The 21710-nt window shown below is 37.0% G+C and overlaps 1 protein-coding gene across 1 annotated transcript in view; it reads left to right on the top strand.

The window, feature by feature from the left end:
* Positions 1-18272, top strand: part of LOC107873225 — a 39199-nt gene extending 20927 nt beyond the window's left edge. The window contains exons 4-10 of the mRNA XM_016719983.2: positions 7118-7840; positions 7921-8199; positions 8330-8491; positions 8570-9505; positions 9618-9833; positions 16686-16946; positions 17663-18272. Coding sequence (XP_016575469.1) covers positions 7118-7840; positions 7921-8199; positions 8330-8491; positions 8570-9505; positions 9618-9833; positions 16686-16946; positions 17663-18007 — 2922 coding nt within the window. The 3' untranslated portion in view covers positions 18008-18272. The remainder of the gene's footprint in view (positions 1-7117; positions 7841-7920; positions 8200-8329; positions 8492-8569; positions 9506-9617; positions 9834-16685; positions 16947-17662) is intronic.
* The last annotated feature ends 3438 nt before the right edge of the window (positions 18273-21710 follow it).

The raw sequence follows: 21710 nt of genomic DNA, 5'->3' as shown, positions 1-21710 counted from the left end.
CATAGCTAATCTTGAGTTCTCCCTTGTTGGTAGCTTTACTAAATCAACCACATGTCTTGGAACTCTAGTGTACACAATGGAGAAATAACTACGACCCGTAGACCTATGCTTAGAATTATTGTAGGCAAACTCCACAAGGGATAAATCCCATTTCCTTTCTTATCTCCACAGATGCATCAAATTAAATTTCCTAGAAATTTATTCACCACTTCTGTTTGTGGATGGGCAGTGCGTGAAAACTTCAATTCTGTGTTGAATTTTTTCCATAAAGTAAGCCAAAATTCAGCAAGAAATTTGCTATCTCGATCTGAAACAATTGATCTTGGAACACCATGTAGTCTGACTACTTCTTTGAAGAAAAGATTAGCTACATGATGGGCATCCATTATCTTACTGCAAGGGATAAAATAAGTCATTTTAGAAAATCTGTCTACTATCACGTAAACAGCATCATGTCCTCGCCTTGTCCTTGGTAAGCCAAGTACAAAATCCATTGATAGGTCTTCCCAAGGTGCACTTGGAACGGGTAATGGCATATAGAGTCCGGTGTTTTGAACCTGACCTTTGTATGTTTGGCAAACGGGACACCTTTGCACAAATTTACCGGCATCTCTCTTAAGTTGTGGCCAATTGTAGCGTGCTTCCAAATTAGCAATAGTTTTATCACGCCCAACATGGCCGCTAAGATTACATAAATGCATCTCTCGAATCAACTTGTCTTGTAGAGAACCTCTGGGAATACATAAGCAGTTTCCATTAAAGAGATATCCATCTTGTACCACAATTTTTCGTTTGTTTCGCCCAGATTCGCTCGTAGTCTTCATCATTTTCATATAGTTCTTTTATTTGGTCTATTCCTGGTAACTCAGCTTCAAAAGAAACCATGAAACTTGCACGTCGGCTTAAAGCATTTGCCATTCGATTAGTTACTTCGGACTTGTGGACAATAAGATAATTGAATCTCTCCAGGTATGCTGCCCATCTTGCTAACATGTGATCCACATGCTTTTTGACTTCTAAAATGTTTCAAGGATTGATGATCAGTTTAGACAATGAATTCTTTAGGCATTAAATAGACCTCCCATGTCTTCATTGCTCTATAAACAGAATGCAACTCTTGCTAGTAAGTACTCCACTTTTGTCTTGCTTCACTTAGCTTCTCATTGAAGAAAGCAACAGGTTTCATTTCTTGTGATAAAATAGCCCCAATGCCTACTCCACTAGCATCACATTCCAACTCAAAGATTTTTTGAAATCTGGTAACACTAATACAGGAGCTTGTTACAGCTTTTCCTTAATCTCCATAGAACTAGCTTAAGCTTTTTCATTCCATTTAAACTTCCCTTTCTTTAAACATTCAGTAATGTGATAGTACTAAAGTTCTTCACAAATCTTCTATAGAAAGTGGCTAAACCATGGAAGCTCCTCACTTTAGAGATAGTTTTTGGAGTTCTTCACAAATCTTCTATAGAAAGTGGCTAAACCATGGAAGCTCCTCACTTTAGAGATAGTTTTTGGAGTTGGCCATCCCTTTATTGCATTTATTTTAGACTCATCAACTTGAATCCCCTCACTTGAGATAATAAAGCTTAAGAAAACTAGTTTTGTTTCAAGGAATACACACTTCTTCACGTTAACATAGAGCTCATTCTCCTTCGATACATCCATCACCATTTTGACATGTTCAAAATGTTCCTCCATATTTTTGCTATAGATCAATATGTCGTCAAAATAGACAACTACAAACTGTGACAAGAATGGACGAAGAATTTGATTCATTAGGCGCATGAAAGTACTAGGAGCATTAGAAAGTTCAAATGACATAACTAGCCACCCCTCTTTTGTCTTGAATGCAGTCTTCCATTCATCACTGGGTCTAATTTGTATTTGGTGATATCCGTTTCTTAGATCAAGCTTCGAAAGCACCTTTGTTTCACTGAGTTGGTCAAGCATGCATCCATTCGTGGGATAGGAAATCTATACCTTGTAGTGATTTTATTGATAGCCCTAATATCCACGCACATCCGCCAAGATCCATCTTTCTTTGGCGTGAGTAATGCTGGTGCAACTCATGGACTTAAGCTTTCTCTAACATGTCCTTTATGCAATAACTTTCTACTTTCTCCCTTAGAATTGCATGCTCTTTTGGGCTCATCCTATAGTGTGGTAGGTTGGGAAGACTAGCACTTGGAACAAAATCTATTTGAAGTTGAATATCCCTCATTGGAAGTAGATGTTGAGGCTCTCCAAGTATGCTTTGGTATTCAGATAACAGACTTTGCATCTCCACCGAAATTTCTTTTGTTGGTTGCTCATCTCCTTTGACGACTAATGCGGCACATAATTTTGATTTCTTCAAATCTTGAGCAAATTTTTTTGGATTTTGAGTGATGGTTAACATACTCTTCTCCTCTACTTCAGAGGCATTATTAGTAGTCTTGTTTGGAAGTATAATGATTTTTCGTTTGTTCAAAATGAAAGAATACCAATTGTCTCTTCCTTTATGTGTGGTGTTCACATCATATTGCCAGGGTCTTCCAAGAAGAACATGACATGCATCCTTATCAACTACATCACATAGAACATTTGATCGATAATACTTACCCAACGAAACTGGTAACCAACATTGTTTGGTGATCCTGATCTTCACTCCTTTCTTGAGCCATCCGATAGTATATGGATTCGGGTGATCATGTGTCTCAAGATTTAAGTATTTAACCATATTTTCAGAAACTAAATTCTCACAGCTACAATTATCAATTACCAACTTGCATACCTTTCCATTCACAATGCATTTGCTTTCGAATATCCTCCTTCGTTGTGTCTCTTTAGGTTGCATGGTTGAGCATAGAAGGCGTTTGACCACACATACTATTTCTTCTCCCTCTTCTTCACATAGTTTGGGTTCATTTCACTTTCATAGTTGTCCACCTCTTCATCACTTTTATCACGACGAGTGGTGTTGACAAACTTCCTTCTTGGACAGTTGCTTGATATGTGTCCCTCTTCGCGGCACTTGTAACACTTGATCGTATTAGATAGTTGCTTATCATTATTTTTGCTAGAAGATGGTGCCTTTTCATCTTTCTTTGCTTTAGATGGAATAAACTTCCCCTCCTCTTGGTGTGGAGAAATTTTTGATATACTTTCTGGGCGAGAATAAAACGCGGTTTTATATGACTTCTTAGTCTTTATATATCTCTCAGCTTTCAAGGCAAGAGTTTGAGCTTGATTGACCAAATTTGTTGTATGCCAAGACGTTCTTGGATAGAATCATTGAGACCATTGATATACCTTGCGACTTGTTGGTCTTCATTTTCAGAAAGATTGCACCTTGTAATCTTAAGAACTCCTCTGTATAATCAGAAACAGATTTATTACCTTGTACACAGTTATGGAACTGTAGGTACAAGAGTTGTTCATAATCCGCAGGCAAGAACCTAGCCTTTAGAAGTGCTTTCATTTGTGGCCAATATCTTACACGATTTTCACCCCTCAAACGAAGTTCTTCTTGATGACGATTCCACCAAGCTCCAGCACTTCCTTTCAATTTATATGCAACTAGTGGTACTCGACGATCTGGAGGGATGTTCATAATCTCAAAGAATGTCTCCACCTCATGATCCAATCAAGAAACCCTTCAATGTTTACATTACTATTAGAAGTTGGGGTTTCAGCCTTAATCTTGTACGTATCTCCACCATTTGCATGACCTCTTCTTGGTTGTGCATAAAGATCATGTTCCTCTTCCACATATTGAGCTCGATGTTGTCTCCGGTTTCTGGCAACACCTCCTTGATTGTTTCTCACTAATACAACAAGTTCTTCAAACCTTCTATTGAGTTCTTCACGAAGAGTAGCGATTTGTTGATCCAATCTTTCTTCTGTTTATTCACCCGCGTTGTAAGATCCTCTATTGCTCTGATACCAAACTGATGTAGCACAATGTTTAGAGGAACTCTCTAATGTGCTAAATAAAGTAAACCACACAATTTGTTGAAGGAACAACTTCAACGTGTTGTAAAATAACGCTCTTCGGATAACAAGAGCTTAATCCAAAGCCCTTAAAATACAAGATCTAATCCAAGATCTTAAAAGAAAACACAAAATTTCATTAATAGAAGAGTTGAACTAAAACTACATAGCTAGAGGTCATTGCCTCTATTTATAGGCTTAAAAAGCCTTTGTACAACTCATTGACAACTCATACACAACTTATTGACAACTCATACACAACTCATTGACAACTCATTTTCTTAATAGCTAAGTATTCTAGAATTATGTAAAAGATAAACTTAACTAGTAGCAAAATTCAAATTTTCTCTTTCTATAAGTAGCAAAATTGATTTTTGATTCATGAAGGTTCTTGACTAGGTTTAGAATTTTAATGTTCCTCATCATAGCTTGAGTTGGAAGAGAATAGGGTGGGCCTGGTGGAGGTAGTGAAGCATGAGCATAAGGTGTTTGTGTGAATGCACCAGTTGAGATGGGCATGGAAGCTACTCCCATAATTGATGTGTGGAATTGTTGGCTTACATCGATATGGTTTTGGGGGTACCAACCTTGAGAAATCTGCTCATTAAGTGAGGTGTTGAGTGAGTGTTCTCTTACCACATGGGAAGATGAAGATGTCTTCATTCTAGTTGAGGAATCCTCAATCTGAAGAGGTGAAGTTGAAGGTGAATACAACTCCCCATCCAACAGAAGCACGTCCTTACCCTTTCTGGTTGCCGTCCCCATGTATCAGCTCCCTTAATTTCAAAGCCTTCTCCTGATTTTTGACTGCGATTCATGGTTGGTCTCCAATTGATCTTGGCGTGTGATGAATCGAGCCATATCAATTGACATCTTCTCCAATACACCGAGAACCTCTTGCATCTCGTTTCTCATTGATCAACCACAGGGCCAGAAAAGAGCTCTGATGCCACTGATTTTAGGCTCAATTATCAGCTTAAAGAAGTAATAAAATGCAGCTAAGAAAGAAGAAATTCTAGGGCAAATTAAGATAGCTTTCATTCATAATCCCTGCTAAAGAGAAGCAACCCAATTTATTGGGGACCAAGCATGCACACGTGTCCTCTCCTCAATTTGTCTGGCACCTCTAACTAACTCATAGACTAGGACTACTTCCTCTCGTTTCAGATAAATATAAGGAGTAATGTGCAAATACTAAAACTTGTATTAAACTGATTAGGGACCTAAATAGAATAAACATGACTCGTGGCCTCTTCTTTAACTGAATTAACCACCTGGAAGTACCACCTCTCAAGACTACTGTACTACTCTGTACTACGAGCATTTCTTCTTCTCTATCATATTAGGTAAAGAATTTTGACCCAATGAGCATTTTTCTAATTTTCCCAATCTAAATGGAATCGTAAACTTTATCCTGTTTTCCTTCTAGAATATTTCGGCAAAGGGTTGGTTCTAGAAATATTTAGGCAAAGGGTTGGTTCTAGAATATTTAGGTGAAGAGAGGAGACTGCAGTTGTTGTATAAACATCATCTTCTTGTGAAGTAAACATTAATAGACTGATTATATTTTTATTTTATTTAGTTGCTTGATCGAACTGAAAATTAGGTAATTGTCCTTTATAATTTTCCCTTTGTGTTTAGTCTATATCCGCCACTGGAAGACTCCCAACGTCTCAAACTAATAAACCAGGGAGCTAATAAACAGCATTTTTTTGTGTGGGGGGGGGGGGGGGGGGGGGTATCTACAAGCATTACATTGAACCAACTAAATAGATACATGAGACATCTAGCCTTTGTAAAGTGATACAAAGTTTATCAACTGTCAAAACATCTTCTATTCTGTTTGTCCATAAGCTCTCGTGCATACTAGTTAAGGTCATATACCAAATGGTTTTGATGACACTACCAACTTTTCAGCATCTCCCGCCTTCAAAAGCCTCCTTGATGTTGCGAGGCATAACCCAAGAGATATAGAAATATGCACCACAAATCAAAATTCAGTGTTCAATGTAGAAACAGGTGGTTGGACCTTTTAGCGAGATTGTCTTGAGTGATTCATGCTTCATGTATGGAAATTCAGCTGAAAACAGTGGGGTTCCACTCAGCACTGGTTGGGGATTAATTGTGCAACCCTCCAACTTGATCAAAGTGGAATATATTTTTGATCTACACATTTGTCTCGCATTAAAATTTACATGTTCATTTCGAGAAATTTATTTAATTTTTGATAATTATCTTTTATTTGAAAAATGTCGAATTGAGTTATTACACGTTTGTGCAATCAAACATGACATTGGGATTACTCTATAATTATGTTATTACTAGCCATTGTAATACTATGTAATTACTAGGCTACCGTAGTAATTACGCAAAACCTATGTTGCTCGGACTCTTCAAAAAGTTCATCAAGTGTGTGTCGGATCCTTCAAAAGTAGTGCATTTTTAAAGGATCCGACGTGGGTGCGGCAACATTTTTGAAGAGTCCGCGCAACTAAGCACAAAACAGACCCCAAGTTAAAACCATTAACTCTCAACTATTTAACCCATAATCTAGGATATCCTTTCATATATAATGATAAACTACTCAACTAATTGATATAACGTCGATAGAAATTCAATATTTGCAACGAAATCAATGTAAAAAACTGGAGTCAATTTTTGGATGAAAGGAAACAGAGCCTAAAAATTACCTCTTTGAGACCACAAATTCATGAAATCTCACATTTGGGTAGTCAGTTCTTATGGTGAATCTATAAAATAATAAAAATTATTGATGGTTAGCCTCATAAACTTAAGTAATCCATGGAATAAAATAATCAATTCCAACTTACCTAAGTGATTATTTACTCTATTGTGTCTCCCGAAGTCTCCTCACTTTTTGCTCTAGAGAAAGCTTCTGCTGAAGAAACGGTTCTGCTATTAGGTTCACTGTATTCTTCTTTTTCTTCAGAATCTATGTTTTTGTGTTTTGTGATTCTTTTCTTTTATCAAATGACCAAACAACCCGTGTATTAGTTGGGGCATTACATGTGGCTTGGTCTGGTGGTGTTTATTGCATGCTTCTACATCTCCTTTCCCATGAATATTAGTTGGTAGTAGAATGATCTTAATTTCTCCATCTTTTTTCCTTAAATTTTTCTAGGTGTTGGCTTCTGAGGATGATCAAGATGCTCTGACAACTGACCCTGATGAACTCATTGACTCAGAAGATAGTGAAGGGATCAGTGATGAAGAAGATATCTTCAGAAATCTTCTCTCTGGAGCTGGGTTTCACCTCACATATGGGGATAACCCGTTGCAGCCGCAGGTCACTTTAAGGGAAAAACTCCTTATGGATGCTGGTGCAATAGCTGGGTTCTTGACGGGACTTCGTGTGTATCTTGATGACCCTTCTAAAGTAAAGCGTTTACTCCTGCCTACTAATATATCTGGCTGTAGTGATGGAAAGAAGGTAAATAAGAATGACAAATCCTCCCCCAGCTTGATGAACTTGCTGATGGGGGTAAAAGTGTTGCAGCAAGCGATCGTTGATTTACTGTTGGATATTATGGTTGAATGTTGCCAACCTTCAGAAGGAAGTTGGAGTAGTGGGTCATCTGAAGTGAATCCTAAAGCTTTTCCAGATGGAAATGGAGCAGGTAGTCAATTGGGGTCTGATAGAGCTAATGGTGCAAATGAACCTTTGCAACTTTACGCTCATGATAGACTGGATATGCTGACGGATGCGAGCACAAATTCATCTGCTGTTCAGAGCTCAGATGTTGATGTGATTAATGCACCTGAAAGGGCATTCAATGGGAAGCCTATGCATCCGCCAGAAACATCTGCTGGTGGTTCCTCTGAAAATCCTTCCCTTCGTACTAAGGTACAACTGCTATCTTCCTGTTGAAGTTTTCTGGTTTGATATGTTTGGGTATAGTCCATTCAAAGAATCTTTAATTTCAGACCAAATGGCCTGAGCAGTCTGAGGAGCTTCTTGGATTGATAGTAAACTCCCTAAGAGCACTTGATGGAGCTGTTCCACAAGGTTGTCCTGAGCCAAGGAGGAGGCCGCAGTCGGCCCAAAAGATAGCCCTTGTATTGGATAAAGCTCCAAAGCATCTACAGCCGGACCTAGTTGCTTTGGTTCCCAAATTGGTTGAGCATTCAGAACATCCACTTGCTGCTTATGCACTTCTAGAGCGACTTCAGAAGCCAGATGCTGAACCTGCATTAATGATTCCAGTAAGATATCTTAACTATCTTTCATTTCTTCCAAACACATGAAAAATTTTTTACCTTCATATTGTTTATATCACATATACATTTAGCATTCAGCTCACGATATGATGACTTTTAAGTATTAATCTCTCAGGTCTTTGGTGCACTGGGGCAGTTGGAGTGTAGCAGTGATGTGTGGGAACGTGTCCTTCTCCAGTCATTTGATCTTTTAGAGCATTCCGTTGATGAACCTCTTGCAGCAACTGTTGACTTCATATTCAAGGCTGCCCTTCATTGTCAACATCTTCCAGAAGCAGTATGCATAAAATTTGGTTTTTTTATCCTGTCTTATTTTGCACCCTTCTACAGGTGTAATATATTGATTTCTCTGCAGGTCAGAGCTGTACGTATCCGGCTTAAAAAACTAGGCAATGAAGTCTCCCCTTGTGTTCTTGATTATTTAAGCCGAACTGTAAATAGCTGTGCTGATGTTGCTGAAGCTATTCTAAGAGATATTGATTGTGAGAATGGTTCTGGTGACAATTGCTCAGCTGTACCATGTGGGATTTTCTTATTTGGTGAAAGTTGTCATACCTCTGAAAGACCACCTGAAGTGATTGAGCAAGCTTTCCTTTCTACTCATCATTTTTCCGATATTTATATACTTATTGATTTGTTATCAATTCCATGTCTTGCCATTGAAGCTTCCCAAACATTTGAGAGAACTGTAGCTCGAGGGGCCATTGTGGCTCAGTCTGTAGCCATGGTCTTAGAAAGACGTTTTGCTCGGAGGTTAAATTTGACTTCTCAATATGTTGAAAATTTTCCGCACATTGACGTGATTGTGGAAGGGGAAACCATTGAGCAATTGACAGCCCAACGAGATGATTTTACATCAATTCTTGGTCTTGCTGAGACATTGGCACTCTCTAGAGATCCACGTGTAAAGGGTTTTGTAAAGTTGCTTTACACCATATTGTTTAAGTGGTTTGCTGATGAGTCTTACCGATTGAGGATACTTAAGAGGCTTGTTGATCGTGCTACCAGTTCAAGGGAAAGTGCTTGTGAAATAGATCTAGATTTGGAAATATTGATAATCTTGATATGTGAGGAGCAGGAAATTGTTAGACCAGTCCTAAGCATGATGAAGGAGGTTGCTGAACTTTCCAATGTTGATCGTGCCGCACTTTGGCATCAATTGTGTTCTATTGAGGATGAAGTTATTCGCATTCGCGAGGAAAGGAAAGTGGAAAATGCTAGTATGGCTAAAGAGAAATCTATCATGTCCCAAAAGCTCAATGAATCGGAGGCTACTAATAACCGTCTCAAGGTATCTTGGTCACTATTGTTTCTTTTTTTATATTCTATTTTTCAAAGAATGCTTGGAAGAATATCTCATTCTTTTTTCTGGTGATTTTGACTTGACAAACATTGAACATCAGTCTGAAATGAGGGTTGAGATGGATCGTTTTGCTCGAGAAAGAAAGGAACTCGTGGAACAGATTCAAGAAGTTGAGTGTCAACTTGATTGGCTACGATCTGAGCGGGATGAGAAAATTGCTAAGCTCACTGCAGAAAAACGAGCTATTCAAGATCGTATGTATGATGCCGAGACACAACTTTCCCAACTGAAATCACGGAAACGTGATGAATTAAAGGTCTGCATTCCATCATTAATTGGCATATATTATTGTTCATGCTGAACTTTTGAGTTTATATAGTTTCAAACCTTTATGAACCTTAGTTCGTTCAGTTTTGCCCATGATTTCCAGTGATGACTTTTAATATTCTTTTATCTGATCTTCTTTTGCTACCTCTTTATATTTTTTACTTTCTCTGCTGAAAGCTCTTATTCTGCCTGTTGATCATTACATTTTGAGTTGTGAGTTCTTGTCATTTATTAACAAATTTATTTTCTAAAAGAGTTTAAAGTTTCTTTGAAGCTTGACATTGTTGGTGTCATTTCACCAGATTTTTTATCTGCAGAAGTCAATTCGTTATAAAAGATTTAAGCGTCCGATGCTACATGTTTCTTTTATTGCTTTGTGGCACAACTTATTAGAATCAGCTTTTTGGTCTTGCCAGTTTCTGAGCAAGACTCTTAATCGGATCATGTGGCATTCTTATTAGGTTTATCAATCTTGGTTTCACTGCTCTTATAATCTCATAGCATTATTGCTTTCAGATAAGTTTTAAGTTACATCTAGACCTTAAATGTCAAACCATGTAGGGAAATAGCTTATACAAATAGTTATGCCAATAACCTTCCATGGTCAATCAAATGATAAATCCTTCTATGACATTATGTATAATAAATTACTTCATCCGTCCCAATTTATTTGAATCTCTCTCCCTTTTGGTTTGTCCCATAAGGATCAACACCTTTTTATATTTAGATGCTAATTAATTTTTTTTTTCCCATTTTGCTGTTAAATATAACTTCTCAGTGAATACAAAAATGGTTTTTTACAAGGGTTTCTATAGTAGTGTCATGGCCTGCTTGTGTACCTCGACTATTCTACTGTATACATGCTATCTCCCACCAGCGTAGGTGCTGGGTAATTCAATCCACTATGATTTAGACAAATGGGAAGAAATCACCTAATTTTTTTCTTGGTTTTGCTAGGATTTGAACCCTGGTCTTCAATATTTGCCTCCACTTCATTGATCAGTAGATCATACCCCCTTCTCTGCAACTTCTGCAAGGTCTTTTTTGGTGTTAAAGTATTTGCCAAACAATTTAAGACAATGGAGTATTGCTTTTGTGCAACCAAATAAAGTTTTTTTTTGTGTGTGTGTGTCTAGAATCCAGCTATTCGATTATGTTTTGTTGTCTTCAAGGAGTGCTTCCAGAGTCACTTTTTTGGAACTGCTGAAAGGTTCAATCTTGTTCTTGAAGGATTAAAAATATTTGAAGACTTCTGATGGTTGTGCGCAGATGGAAGTTCTTGTGTTTAAATGTTGAAGTATTGAGTTATTTGCTGTTATCTTTCTTTTTTAGTTTATTAATTTTATTTCTGAAATTCAGTTATTTAGTTGAGATATAATAGGATTTTATTAGTACCCTAGTTAAAATAGAATAGGAGTTCTTTGTCTATTTATTTTCTAAGATGTGAATGAATAAACAAGCAGAATATTTTTTTTTTATCATCAAAACGTAACTTTTCTTTTTCTTCTCTGTATTTTGTATAACAACAATTGGTATCAAGAGCTATTTGATTCTAAGGGCTTGTGAGTTAGAGAAGACCCCAAATAAACCCTGCATAAAAGCCAATATTGTTATGGCTTCCAACAATTTCTCAATTTCTTCACCCCCAATTTTTTCTGATGAGAATTATCCAATTTGGGCTGTTAAGATGAGAACCTATTTGCGAGCATATGATCTGCAGGAAGTGGTAGAGGTTGGAGGAGAGACAAATTCTTTGCCAACTAATCCAACTATGGCACAAATTAAGAATCACAGGGACGAGGTTTCAAAAAACTTTATAAAGCTCTCTTGCATACAATCAGCACTTTCAGAAGTAACTTTCACAAGAGTTACGACGAGTGAGACTGCAAAGGAAGCTTGAGACAAGTTGAAAGAAGAATTTCAAGGAAGTGACAAGATCATGAAATAAAAGTAATTCTCCAACAAGTTGATGAAAGTTGTAAACCAAATCAGACTTATGGGAGAAGAGCTTATAGATTCAAGAATCGTGGAAAATGTTCTTGTGAGTTTGCCAAAAAGATTTGAAGCAAAGATCTCTTCACTAGAAGATTCGAAGGATCTCACAAAAATGTCACCTTCAGAACTTGTACATGCTCTTCAAGCTCAAGAGCAGAGAAGATCCTTGAGTCTAGAAGAAGCTACTGAAACTGCTCTTCAAGCCAAGTTCAAAGGGAAGATGCTGATGCAAAAAGAAGGTAAAATCCCAGAAACTTCTACTAATTCTAGTAGAAAAATTCAACGCAATTCTCGCAATGGAGTCAAGAAGAAAGAAAACTTTCCTCCATGCAAGTACTGTAGAAAAAACTCTCATAAAGAGGATGATTGTTGGTTTAGGGGGAAGAAACCACCTCTCTAGTGTAAATATTGCAATAAGCTTGGTCATATTGAAAGGTTTTGCAGAGTGAGGAAGGAGAACAACCAGCAAACTCAAAAGCCAACATTTCGGAAGTTGAAGAACAGGAGGAGTTTGTGTTTATGGCGATGGTAGCAACGAGATTGAGCGATGAAAACACATGGTTTCTGGGTAGTGATGTAGTTTTTATTGATGAGTTGCGGCAAGGTGTTGATGATAAGCTGGAGGTTTGGAGACAAACCCTGGAGTCTAAAGGTTTCAGATTGAGTAGGATCAAGAAAAAGTATTTGGGGTGCAAGTTTAGTGACTCGAGGCAAGATGAGGAGGTGGTGGTAAAGTTGGATTCTCAGGCAGCTTGCAGGAGGGATAGTTTTAAGTATCTTGGGTCTACGATTCAGGAGAATGGAGAGATAGATGAGGATGTCTCGCACCGTATTGGGGCAGGTTGGATGAAATGGAGGCTCGGTTCTTGGATTTTATGCGATAAGAAGGTGCCTCCTAAGCTTAAAGACAAATTCTATAGAGTTGCAGTCCGGTCGGCTATGTTGTATGGAGCGGAGTGTTGGCCAGTTAAGAATTCCCATATTCAAAAGTTGAAGGTGGCAGAAATGAGGATGTTGCGTTGGATGTGTGGTCTTACAAGAGCTGACAGGGTTAGGAATGAGATTATTTGGGAGAAAGTGGGCGTGGTATTGGTGGAGGAAAAAATGCGGGAAGTTAGGTTGAGATAGTTTGGTCATGTGATGAGGAGGGGCACGAACGCCCCAGTTCGTAGGTGTGAGAGACTAGTGTCAGATGGTTTCAAGCGGGGTAGGGGTAAATCGAAGAAATACTGGAGAGAAGTGATTAGACGTGACATGGAGCAGTTACAGCTCACTGAGAACATGACCCTGGATAGGAAGGTCTGGAGGAAATACACTAGGTTAGAGGGATAAGGTGGGTGGATGAATCATAGTCCGTAGTTAGGAGGGTTTTGGTGTTTTTTGTTTGGTAATGTACATTATTTTGTGGATGTTGTATCTATGTTAGTTTTATCATGTCTCATGCTTTGGATGTTTTTGTATAGTCTTGTGTCTTGAGCCGGGGGTCTATTAGAAACAGCCTCTCTACTTCTTTAGAGGTAGTGGTATGGACTGCGTACATTCTACTCTCCCCAGACCCCACTGGGTGGGAATATACTGGGTTTGTTGTTGTTGTTGTTGGAATCTGCCAAAGGTAGTGTCAAGTTGGCCGATAAAACCAAGTTGGATATTGTTGGTACAAGAACTGTGACAATTGAAGCCTCCAAAGGTACTAAATTTATTTAAGATGTTTTGTTGGTACCTGATCTTGACCAAAATCTGTTGAGTCTTGGTCAAATGCTAGAACAAGATTATATGTTACTGTTCGAAGACAAAAATTGTGTTGTTTCCGAATCTAGCGGCCAAGAAGTGATTACGGTTGAAACGATAAAAAGAAGTTCTCCTTTGAATTGGAACTCAAATTCTGAGCAAGTTTGTCGAAGTAGTCGATGTGAGTAGGGAAATTATGGCAAAAAGACTTGGTCATTATAACTTGAAATCAATTCAATATGCTCAAAAGCATGATTTAGTGAAGGACTTGCTTGAAATTCAGTTATGTTCAGATGTGTGTGAAAGTTGTCAACTAGGAAAGCAACACAAATTGCCTTTTCCAAAGTCAGCAACATGGAGAGCAATTGAGAAGTTACAACTTGTTCATTCTGATATTTGTGGATCGATGAAAACTCCTTCAATCAATGGCAACAAGTATTTTATTCTTTTTATAGATGATTTTACTCGAAAGACCTGGGTATATTTTCTTAAGCAAAAGCTTGAAGTATTTTGTTGTTTTTAAGAAGCTTAAAGCTTTTTGTGAAACTCAAAGTGGATGTTTGTTGAAAACTCTTCGAACAGACAATGGGAAGGAGTATACTTCAAGTGAATTTCATTTGCTTTGTGATGATATAGGAATTAAGCATCAACTTACAATCACTCACTCACCCCAGCAAAATGGAGTTTCTGAAAGAAAAAATCGGTCTGTTCTTGAGATGGCTAGGTGCATGATTTTTCAGAAAAGGTTGCCGAAGTCTTTTTGGGCGGAGTCGGTAAACATATCAATTTATCTGCAAAATAGATTGCCAAAAAGGGTTGTGGATGGGATGACACCAGTTGAAGCTTGGAATTGCATAAAACCATCAATTAGGCATCTAAAGGTGTTTGGTTCTTTTTGTTATACTCATGTACCAATTGTCAAACGGTGTAAGCTTGATGAAAAAGTTGTAAAAGAAATTTTGGTTGGTTATAGCTTCATCTCAAAGGGCTATAGAATCTACAATATTGAATCTGGGAAAGTTTTTGTAAGTCGTGATGGTGGATGAAGATGCTTATTGAGATTGGAATATCTCTCAAGTCAGAAAGAAGTCAGAAAGATGGTTGTTGAACCTACTTTTCAAGATTCAAGTGAAGACTTGGAAGCAGAAAATGATGAACATTTTGCTGTTAGAGGCACCAGACCATTGGCTGAAATTTATGAAAGATGTAATCTTGTTGTCTTGGAACATTCAAACTTTCAAGCTGCCTCCAAGGTTGAAGAATGGAAGCAAGCGATGGAGGAGTAAATTGCCATGATTGAGTGAGAAGAATGAAACATGGAAACTTGTTGACAAACCTGAAAATAAGCAAGTTATTGGAGTAAAATGGGTGTACAGAGTGAAATTGAGTGCGAATGGATCTATCAACAAGCACAAAGCAAGGCTGGTCGTTAAAGGTTATTTTCAACAGCTTGGAGTTGATTACTCGGATACTTTTGCACCTGTTGCAAGGATGGGCACCATCAGAATTTTGATTGCATGGGTAGCACAAATGAAGTGGAAAATCCGGCATTTAGATGTCAAATCTGCCTTTTTGAATGGCTTTCTAGAAGAGGAAATTTATATAGCTCAACCAGAAGGTTTTGTGGTTCAAGGAAGTGAAGGTAAGGTGTATAAGCTTCGAAAAGCTTTATATGGGTTGAAGCAAGCTCCCAGGGCTTGGTAGTAGAATCTATGCTCAATTGTGCAACCAAGGTTTCCAAAAAAGTGACAATAATGCTACACTTTATGTGAAGACACTCCCTAATGATGGCTCATTAATTGTTTCTTTATATGTTGACGATTTGCTTGTGACAGGTAGTGATGAGGAAGAGTTTTTGAAGTTTAAATTGAAAATGGAGAAACTGTTTGAAATGTCAAATTTGGGAGAGATGGAGTATTTTTTTGGGCTGGAAGTATGCCAATCAAAATCTGAAATTTTTCTCAATCAACACAAGTATGCTTTGGAGATTCTGAAAAAGTTCAGAATGCAAAATTGTAAACCTGTTCCTACACCATTGGTTTTGAATACAAAATTCATAAAAGAAACGAAGTAGAGAAGTGTGATGCTTCATTATATAGAAGTTTGATTGGAAGTCTCTTGTACTTAACGGCTTCAAGGCCTGATTTAATGCATGCCGCTAGTTTTCTTTCAAGATTTATGCAAAGTCCCAACGATATTCATGTTGCTGCTGCGAAAAGAGTGCTTAGGTATTTAAAAGTTATTGTACAACTTAGAATATGGTTTAGACCAGTTGAAGAAGGTGCTTTGCTTGTCTTTGTTGATAGTGATTGGGCCGGACATATTGGCGATATGAAGAGCACTACTGACTATGCTTTTTCCTTGGGTTTTGGTGTGTTTTCTTGGAATTCAAAGAAGCAAGAAATAGTGGTGCAATCCACTGCAGAGGCAGAGTGCAGTGTATGTAGCAGCATCTAGAACAACAAATCAAGCTTTTTGGTTGAGGAAAATTCTGAAGGATCTTGGAATGGAATCGCAAGTTGCAACTAAGATCATGTGTGATAACACCTCGGCAATTGCAATTGCAGAAAATTCAGTGCAACATAGTAAAACAAAGCACATCCTTGTCAAGTATCATGCCATTAGAGAAGCTGAGAAAAATAAGGAAATCAAGCTTGTCCATTGTAGTTCAGAGGAGCAACTCGCTGATATATTTATCAAAGCTCTTCCCAAATACAAATTTGAAGCTCTTTGTGAACAACTTGGAGTTACCAGCAAACATTTCAAGGAGTGTTGCAATATTGAGTTGTTTGCTGTTATCTTTCCTTTTTAGTTTAGTAATTTTATTTCTGAAATTCAGTTATTTAGTTGAGATAGACTAGGATTTTATTAGTACCCTTGTTGAAATAGAATAGGAGTCTTTTGTCTATTTATTTTCTAAGATGTGAATGAATAAATAAGCAGAATATTTTTTTTTATCATCTAAAAGTAACTTTTCTTCTTGTTCTTCTTCTCTGTATTCTGTATAACAACATTAAATTTGTTGTGTGTTTGTTTCTTTCGTTTTCTTTTGGGGTTCTCCAAATGTATTCACACCACATTTTTCTTTTTCCTCGTCTGTAAATTATCAATCTTGCAGAGAGTGATGAAGGAGAAAAATGCTCTTGCGGAAAGGTTAAAGAATGCTGAAGCTGCACGGAAAAGATTTGATGAGGAATTGAAACGCTATGCCACAGAGAAAGTGACCAGAGAAGAATTACGAAAATCACTTGAGGATGAAGTACGCCGGTTGACCCAAACAGTTGGGCAAACAGAAGGGGAGAAACGTGAAAAGGAGGAGCAGGTTGCTCGCTGTGAAGCTTTTATTGATGGAATGGAATCCAAGCTGGAGGCTTGCGAGGTTCTTACTCTTGATATTTCTTGTCCTGTTTCCTTATGTCTTGTTTTCTGCCTTCATTATGGAGGTGGTTTAAATCTTCTATGTTGTGAAAATGTAAGAAAAAAGGATCTTTCCTACCTAGTCGAATATCACAAAAAATTTAAAAATGAAGTATAGATATATTAGGCAAAGCAGCCATCGTAGTATTTATGGAAATTTGATCACTTAGGGAGTATATTTTTCTTTATTGTTATAATTTAGAAAGGCAGGACTGCATTCTATATATCCTTCTAGGGCTGGTTCAGGTGTTTTGAGTCTATATATAAGAGTACTGAATTTTTGTTGGTTTCTTGGATGTGCCTTACTTTCACCCTCTCAAAGGTAGCAGAAGAGTGCAAAAGCTAGCAAAGGTGTGGATCTTTTTTAATTCGTTTTTTTTTTTTAAATTATTTTGTTTTTTTATAAATCTTGCAGAAGTCAAGATAGGAAAATATAAAAATGATAAGCAATTTTCCATGGATATAAGGCTACTTCTGCTAATTTAACGATTTAATCTTTTTCCCTTTTGAGTTTTCTGGTTTTATTTGTCTTTCTTCCACATCGTTTGTGATCACTGTTACTGTACAAATTTGGCACAATTTTGGTGCCATCTTGCGACTCTTTTTTTTCTGTGGAACTTACTGTGATAGGCGCTAGGTATCAAAACTGATTATTTTCTTTTGTTGCTTCATTTTCAGCAATACATCCGTCAGCTTGAAGCATCACTTCAGGAAGAAATGTCTCGGCATGCCCCACTGTATGGAGCTGGCTTGGAAGCTTTATCAATGAATGAGTTGGAGACATTGTCACGGATTCATGAAGAAGGGCTCAGACAGATCCACGCCATCCAACACCGCAATGGAAGTCCAGCTGGTAGTCCTTTAGTAAGCCCCCATAATCTTCCACCCACTCATGCGTTGTTTCCTGCCGCTCCTCCTCCAATGGCTGTTGGACTGCCCCCATCCCTTGTTCCAAATGGTGTTGGGATCCACAGCAATGGGCATGTAAATGGTTCGACTGGGCCTTGGTTCAATCGTTCTTGAATCTAGGTGTAGGACGACCCTTGGTATGATCAAGGTGTTTAGCTGTCTCATCCCAGAGCCTTGGAGCTTGGTCGGAGAGCAATGTGTAGGCAGTCGGGTCATCTTTTCTCTCTTTTTTTTTTTTTTGAGTTGTTTGGCATAGGCTGGTAGCACTGTGGTGAAAAAATGGTATTGATCCAATGGCACAAACAGTTCAAATGGCACACTCATTCATGGTTTTAACTTTTTCGTTAAATCAATTAAATGCATTAGAAAATTTTGATTACCGTTTCTCTCGTATACTCAGAAACTCGGATCTTCATTCGCGCTTCATAGTTACATCTGTGACTTTCTTGGTAGGGGCTAATTTTTAAAAGGAAAAAGTTCAAATATGCTATCGAACTTTGAGAAAAGACTTATTAGAAGTTAGAGTTTAGTAATGCCATTGATGTTAAACAATCATTTTTATTTACAGGAAAAAGAACCTGGTTTTACAATACTACTTTCTGCACATGGCAAATAATAATTCGGTCGTGTCACTAATCAAATCAACCAAAAATTAAAAACCCACCTAAACTAAAAAAAAAACGCACTTACCCGACCCACATTCTAATTCCTACTTCACACTTCTTCGCTTTCTTCCTCATCCGTCACCGCCACCAAAGTAGGTCCAGCTCTGCTTATAGTGCAACCAAACGCCCTTTGACGCCGCTTCTTCACCCGTCCATCCCAGGAATTAACGGCCTCTTGTCGGCTCGACAATCTTATCCGATGGAAACGCCTTGCCTAAACTCCTGCAATATCACGGCCACCGATGCCTCCCGCCTGACTAAAGTTCCATGTCACCTCCGGTGGCTATGCGGCCCTCATGTTCTTCGTTGGGGATTTGAATTCGGAATTAGAAAGTAAAAAAACAAATCTTTTTCATATGGAAACTTCAATGGAATCAATTCTAGTAGATCATAACTTCTACTCAACACAAAACTACCCTTGATTAAAGTTGCTATATTATCAGCAGCACTAGACCCAAGTCCACTGCTCAACGGCAACGCATTTTCAAGAGAATTTGATAAAGCAACTGTATCATCAGCATCTTCATAACCTTCACTCTAATCGGTTAAAAGGGGATGTGGGTCGGTAAGGGTGGTTTTTTTTAAAATTCAGGTGGGTTTTTAATTTTGGTTGATTTGATTAGTGACGTGGCCGAACTATTATTTGTCACGAGTAAAAAGTGGTATTGTAAGTTCAAAAACTGTTTTCTGCTAATAAAAATGGCAATAACCAACCATTTGTTTAACGGCAATGATCTAAATGAGTTCAATTTTAACGGATAATATAAATGAGTTTTTTTTTAAAAAAATTTAATAATATATTTGAGCCTTTTTCCTTATTAGTTTTGCAGCACGTGAATGTCAAGTCATGTAGTACACACAGTTGTTATCACTTTAGTCTTAAAATAACTACCTATAATAAAAATAAAATAAAATAAAATAATTGTTATGAAATATAAAACAAAGAAGAAGAATAGAGAGAGAAAAAAGAATGAATATTATTTCTCTTGAGGGATTCTTGATGGGTTAATTATAATGAAAGAAAATTTCTTTATTTATAGGGAAAAACTAATCTTGGGGTTTCTAACTTTTTCATAAATAGACACACTATAATTGGTAAAGTACACATTCACTTTATATGATAAAGTAGACATTCACTATATATAGTAATATATTTATAACACTCCCCCTTGAATGTCTAATTGATAGATAATGTGCCTCGTTAAAACCTTACTAGAAAAAACTCAGTGAAAAAAAATCTAATAAAGAAAAAAGAATATATCTCTGACAATACGCATATAGGCTGCCTCATTAAAAACCTTACAAGGAAAATCCAATGGAACAAAATCCCGTAAGGAGAAAAGAGTACAACGCGTATTAACTCCCCCTAATGAGAACATTCTTGAGCCTTTGTATCCCGATCTTGTGCACCATCTTCTTGAAAGTTGCAATTGAAGGAAACTTGGTGAATAAATCAGTTATATTGTCAGTTGAATGAATCTGTTACACGTTAATATCACCATTCTTTTGGAGCTCATGTATGTAGAAAAACTTTGATGAAGTGTGCTTCGTTCTATCTCCTTTCACGAATCCTCTCTTAAGTTGTGCTGTGCATGCTGCATTATATCCGTATAAAATTGTGGGTACAATGTCACATTTCACACCACATTTTTCTCAAATAAAATGTATCATGGATCTCAACCATACTCATTCTCGGCTTGCTTCATGAATAGCTATTATCTCAGCATGGTTTGATATAGTGGCTATATAGACTGCTTTGTATATCTCCAAGATATGACAACATCCTCACATGTGAATATATAACTTATTTGAGATCGAGCTTTATATGGATCAGATAAGTACCCAACATCAGCATAACCAAAAGATCAGGATTACGATCTTTAGAATAAAATAAGCTCATATGTTTGATCATATTCCGATGTCTTCTAGTAGGAGCAGAACTAAATATACCTTACTAACAAATTAATCAAAAAAGGCTATGTCATGCGTATTTGCAAGATACATTAGTGAACCAATTACACTAAGATATGATACTTCTTAACCAAAGAGTTCCTCATTCTTTTCTTGAGCTTGGAATGAATCCTTATTCAATTATGCATGTTTCTCATTTAAGCAAATATTCTATTGCTTTTGAAAACTCTTCAAGAGTTTCAATAATTTTCAAGATATAAGCTTATACAATATAAGGATTATAAATAAGTTTCCCAGAAACTTTTATATGCTTCAAAAATTTTGAATCCTTAAACAAGTTATGTAAATTTTGTCAAGTGACAATATTCAACATTTCATACGTGACTTCTTCAAGTATCTGGACTGCAAATCAAATAAGTTTTATGCTTACTAAGATGCATCCTTTTATGTCACTTGATAAATGTTTCTACGTCAGCATGCTTAAATTAACATAGAATTAAGATCCTCATAATCTTTTACAATATTGCACAAATATTGTATCAAAGATATCATTGATGATATATTATTTTGTATCAGTTCACAGTGTGATATAATATTTTGAGATCTCATTACTTCATTATTTTTAGGTACCTGAACCTCTCATAAGGTTTTATGAAGTGTTATGTTGTAGGCTCTTCAAGAGCATATTGCCTTCTTATTATGATTATTTGCTCTGCATCCTTTTCAAGGATTATTTCATTTGAAACCGATTGGTCTACCATGCTTCACACATGCATAGACTTTGTCCTTTAGGAACACAAAACAGGAGCACTTGCAACTTAAATATGAGATGCTTTCGGCATTTGACTTGAATTATCTTTTGAATGAGGATCTGGTGATAATTCCTAACATATTTCATAGTTTCTTATAATCTCCCCCTTATGTTAAGAAAACTAACATACATGCTCTATCTTTTTTAAGGAATCCATCTTTGTGCATCATGGTATATTTATTAATCGTATACCGCATATCAAAACTATTAAATGGACAATGTATGGTTCTTGACTCAAAATAAACTTTGAGGGAGATTAATAATAATTTATTGGTTTGATGTATACAAGTACTTTTGTATATATCATATTTCAAACCAACATATAAAGCTTTGTTATCATTAGCAGTGGTTCGACTATTTATTGAAGGCATTTAATGCCAAACCAACATTATCATGATAAATTGTCTTGATTATACAATCTGAAAATTAT

Source organism: Capsicum annuum, chromosome 6 (genome assembly GCF_002878395.1).
Source record: "Capsicum annuum cultivar UCD-10X-F1 chromosome 6, UCD10Xv1.1, whole genome shotgun sequence".
Lineage (NCBI taxonomy): Eukaryota > Viridiplantae > Streptophyta > Magnoliopsida > Solanales > Solanaceae > Capsicum > Capsicum annuum.
The sequence above is the reverse complement of the archived record's forward strand: the minus strand, read 5'-3'. Positions and strand labels throughout refer to the sequence as shown.